Below are 4,761 nucleotides of genomic sequence, written 5' to 3'. Positions count from 1 at the left end.
GGCCCCACCCCCTCCCCGCCAATTCCCTTACTCCCAGATTCTGGGGTTTTACCATTGTCGAGACAGGGGAAACATCTTGAGGGAGTCGGCTCCATCCCGCAGCAGGCAAAGCGGAACCGCGCGCCCTCGAGTCCTCGCGCTGGAAACCGGGCGGCGGCGCCGGGGTGAGCGCTCCCTCCGTTCTCAACGTGCTTAATTAGCGCCTATTTACAAAACGCAGCTTTTATTTGAGCAAACATCATAAAGCTTTCATCAGGATAATCTCACGTTATACAATCTGGAGGCTCAGCAACTCCCCCCTTTCCTCCCCGAGGATGGAGCAGAGAAAGGACTCGCTTTATTATCATAATTATCGTGGCTGTTATTTTGGTGCGCGCAGGCAAAGTGTGTAAATAGGTGCGATGATTAAGGATGTCATGAAAAATGAGAAGGGATCGCTCACGGGAGGGCCCAGCTTGGAATGGGGGAACCAGCAGCCTCCCCGCCCTGCCGGGAGCGCGGAGGGCGCAGCGTACAACCCGGAGGGTTCCCCGCGGTGGGCAGGGGCTGCCAGCTCCCGGCCAGCGCGCTAGGGGAGGATCTGGAGGGGCAGGACCCTGCCCCCAACTCTGGGAACCTTGCCCGGACCCCTGGCGCAGCCGCAGCACCCAGCGCTAGGGTGAGCCGAGGACAGGTTTGTTCCAATGCACATGTACAAGAAATGGAAAGCCCTCGGCCCAGCCGCGGCGCGCCCTAGCCCCGGAAGCTGCTCTTGGAGGCGCCCTCGACGAGGCTGCCGGGCCTCGGGGTTCGAGCCTGGGAGCTGCCAACCGGGCCTTTCAAGTTTGCGCGGCGCGGGCGGGTAGCACCGGCTCTGGCTCTCCTGCCCGCGCGCTCCGCCGGTGGCGCCCGCAGCTGGTCTGCAGCCAGCCCTGGTGGAAGGGCGGAGCCCCGCTTTCGCCCCGCCCCGTCCTGGCGCAGCCAATAGGCAGCGGCGCCCGGCCCCACGTGAGGCGAGCCCGGCCAGGCAGCAGGCAAAATGTGAATGAGAAAGAGGAGCGCGATTTAAAGGTGCTGGCGGCGCCCGCCGAAGACAAGTGCGCCAGCTTCGCGCGCTCCCCGGCGGCCCGCGGGAGGATACGGACTGCAGGACGGACAGACGGACGCACAGACAGCTGGGATCCGGGGCAGAGGGCCGCGGACGCGACGCGCGCGGGCTCCGACGGGCAAGCGGAGAGCAGCGGCTCCAGCGAGCCCGCGGGGCCCGGGCGCCCTCTCCACTCCCGGGTGCACGGCCTCACCCCGCTCAGCGTCCGCACCCGCACCCGCCCGGCATGCAGCGGGCCCAGGACTGAGGGGCGGCGGCGTCTGCTCTCGGGGACCCGCTCGGCCCCTACCCGGCGCACCTAGCTGTACTCCCGGCTCCCGGCGGGCTTCCTGGCGGCGGCGCAGCGCGGGGACTTTTCGCCTCTCGCTGGCCTCTCCCGAGCGCGTCTATGAGCGCAGCGTTCCCGCCGTCGCTGATGATGATGCAGCGCCCGCTGGGGAGTAGTACCGCCTTCAGCATAGACTCGCTGATCGGCAGCCCGCCGCAGCCCAGCCCCGGCCATTTCGTCTACACCGGCTACCCCATGTTCATGCCCTACCGGCCGGTGGTGCTGCCGCCGCCGCCGCCGCCACCGCCCGCGCTGCCCCAGGCCGCGCTGCAGCCCGCGCTTCCGCCCGCGCACCCTCACCACCAGATCCCCAGCCTGCCCACCGGCTTCTGTTCCAGCTTGGCGCAGGGCATGGCGCTCACCTCCACGCTCATGGCCACGCTGCCCGGCGGCTTCTCCGCGTCTCCCCAGCACCAGGAGGCGGCGGCCGCCCGCAAGTTCGCGCCGCAGCCGCTGCCGGGCGGCGGCAACTTCGACAAGGCGGAGGCGCTGCAAGCCGACGCTGAGGACGGCAAAGGCTTCCTGGCCAAGGAGGGCTCGCTGCTCGCCTTCTCCGCGGCCGAGGCGGTGCAGGCGTCGCTCGGTGAGTCGGCGGCGCGCGCCACCCGGGCGGGAGGGAGGGAGGAGGCGGGGACGAGCCAGCTCCGGGTTCCCGCCGGGGCCGAGGGGGCGAGGCCGAGCCCAAGCCCAAGCTCCCCCCGCCTGGGGAGCTGGGGGACGCGGCCGAGCTGCGCCGCGGGGCCTCCGGGGAGCATTTAGAGCCACGCAACAAGCACGGTCTCTGGGTGTGAGGGGTGGCAGTTTGCGCCCCCAGCCAGCTGCCACTCAGGGTGGCAAATCTGGCCGCGAGTTGGACCGAGTCTACCCCCGACCCAGCCCCGCGCCGTGACCTGGGGGCCCGGGTAGGTGTGAGCCTTAAGGGGAGGCGGGTTGAGATGTGCGTCTCAGTCGTGCATGTGCCCAGGGGCGCCCAGACCTCTTAAGCCCCTTCACTGGGCTTGCTGCTTGCCTTCGAGAATCGGATTCCTGGGAGGCTGCGCGACTGCGTGTGTGTGTGTGTGTTGGGGTGTCTGGTGGCAACTTCTCCTAAGGCTATGAAACTTCCCTTGGATCAACATAATCTGTCTCAAAAAAAGACACGGTCTGGGATCTGCCCCTCCCTCCCCCTCACTCTGGCTGTGATGAAACGGAGGCTTACTAAATTTTCACTGGGGAAGGGGGGGAGTGGGCAAGATGGATCGTGAACTCCACTTCAGTCCTCACCCAGCCCCTGCCCCCGGGACAAAGAAGGGCGCACTCCTGGGCCTCCTGCCTCCTGTTACTTCTGCTTTAGGCTGCAGGAGGCTGGGAGGGTGCAGGGGAGGCCTGGCCGCCACTTGAGTGATGGTTCTGGGCAAAGGGCCGTCGCCTGTACTGTTTCCTCCTCTCTTTTGAGCTTTCTCACGCTCCCCCTTCTCTACCCCTCAAAGGCCAGGAAATCACAATGTGTTAATGTCATAGAAAGACAATCCCCTAAGAAGGGAAAATGCCCAAGTGACGGTGGGAAGGGGAGAGGAAGGCCAGTGTGCGAAATGTAATAAAACGCCGTTTGGTTTTGCTTGCAGCCGGGGCTGTCAGAGGGCAAGGGAAAGACGAGTCAAAGGTGGAAGACGACCCGAAGGGCAAGGAGGAGAGTTTCTCGCTGGAGAGCGATCTGGACTACAGCTCGGATGACAATCTGACGGGCCAGGCGGCTCACAAGGAGGAAGACCCCGGCCATGCGCTGGAAGAGACCCCGCCGAGCGGCGGCGCCGCGGGCAGCACCACGTCCACGGGCAAGAACCGGCGGCGGCGGACTGCCTTCACCAGCGAGCAGCTGCTGGAGCTGGAGAAGGAGTTCCACTGCAAAAAGTACCTCTCGCTGACCGAGCGCTCGCAGATCGCCCACGCCCTCAAACTCAGCGAGGTCCAGGTGAAAATCTGGTTCCAGAACCGCCGGGCCAAGTGGAAACGGGTGAAGGCCGGCAATGCCAATTCCAAGACAGGGGAGCCCTCTCGGAACCCCAAGATCGTCGTCCCCATCCCCGTCCATGTCAGCAGGTTTGCTATCAGAAGTCAGCATCAGCAGCTGGAACAGGCCAGGCCCTGAGGGCCCAAGGAGGGCCAGGGCCTGGCCCACTGTGGAGAAGCCGCAGGGCTGGAGGGAACCCATGGTGGACCTCCCCCATGTTTGAAGCCAAACTCAGTCACCCCCCCAACTTTGGACATCCCAAGCAAATTGAGAGTATATTCTTGAAACAGGCTTAAAAGACTGCTTTCGAAGGGGTTCCAGCTACACCTGAAGACACACTAAATATTTATTATACTATCCTACTTTGTACATAGATATCTATATAGACTGGATCGCAGCTGCAGTATTTTGAGTTATAGGACCAAACTACCCAGTAATGTTCTCCACTCATATTCCAGAAGAAAACAAAACCTCTGCTGTAAATCTGCCACGCATACCAGCCACCTTTCCATACTTTTCCAAAGGTAACATGACATCACCACACCCACTGGGGTTTAAACTTATTTTGCTTTCTATTCTGGCTTTTTTAGTTGACTGAAAAGCAGGCATTTGGGGCAGCCTGGAAATTTGCTTTGCTTTGGCTTTCCCTGGCCTCTTTCCTGGGGTTGCAGACCCTATCTGAGCCATGTCTGAAGCACGTCTCCGTTGTGTTTAATTTATTTCAATGTAGCTTATTTTCTTATAAGTTATGACATTTAAACAATCTCAGTCTTGTGAATAATAAAAAAGGAGAGAGAGAGAGAAAGAGAAAAAAAAAAAAAGACCAATCCTGGGTCTCATACGTGTGTCCAGACTGGGCTGTTTAAGGGGCTCTATCAGAGTGTGGTCAGGCAGCTGGACTGAGACCAATACTGGACAAACGTCCCCCGTCCAGGCCTCCCCAGGCTGGCTGGACAGCAGCCAGCCACACTGCCCTTGACTAGGTTTTTCACTGGAGAGCAAGAGCTCCAGTTGGGTTATACATTTAAGAAAACCTAATTTTCACCTTAGAAATCTAACGTCTCCCCCTTTGCGCAACCTAATCGATAGCCAGGAGGCTGGCAAACTTCAGCCACAGGAGGCGCCGGGCGCCCGCAGGCTGGGAAGTGAGTGCGGGTACTGGTGGCTTTGCACAAACTCCTGACACTCTGAATCGACCACAGCCACAGAGGACACGCGTCTCGTTACAAACAGCCCCCAAAAGCGGTGCTCGCTCGCCGAGCAGGGCCGAGCGCCGGTCCATCGGGCTCCGGCGCGTTATCTTCCGACTGTCGAGAAACCCAGCCAGCCGCACAAGGCTCCCCGGCAGCGCTCAGA

General features: G+C 61.8%; 1 protein-coding gene across 2 annotated transcripts; it reads left to right on the top strand.

Annotated features, from left to right (window-relative positions):
- The first annotated feature begins 1,026 nt into the window (after positions 1 to 1,026).
- On the top strand, positions 1,027 to 4,227 carry GBX2 (gastrulation brain homeobox 2). Of its 2 annotated transcripts, XM_023642203.2 has the most exons (3): positions 1,375 to 2,009; positions 2,292 to 2,317; positions 3,020 to 3,230. In XM_023642203.2, exons 1-3 carry the CDS (start codon positions 1,476 to 1,478, stop codon positions 3,126 to 3,128), a joined length of 669 nt encoding a protein of 222 aa, XP_023497971.1. In that variant the 5' UTR covers positions 1,375 to 1,475; the 3' UTR covers positions 3,129 to 3,230. The 2 variants fall into 2 exon arrangements, with proteins under 2 accessions (XP_001916417.2, XP_023497971.1); XM_001916382.6 differs by lacking the exon at positions 2,292 to 2,317 and having other exon boundaries at positions 1,027 to 1,998; positions 3,020 to 4,227.
- Positions 4,228 to 4,761: the final 534 nt, after the last annotated feature.

This window comes from Equus caballus, chromosome 6 (assembly GCF_041296265.1).
Source record: "Equus caballus isolate H_3958 breed thoroughbred chromosome 6, TB-T2T, whole genome shotgun sequence".
Taxonomy (NCBI): domain Eukaryota; kingdom Metazoa; phylum Chordata; class Mammalia; order Perissodactyla; family Equidae; genus Equus; species Equus caballus.
This window is presented reverse-complemented; position numbering and strand designations above follow the sequence as displayed.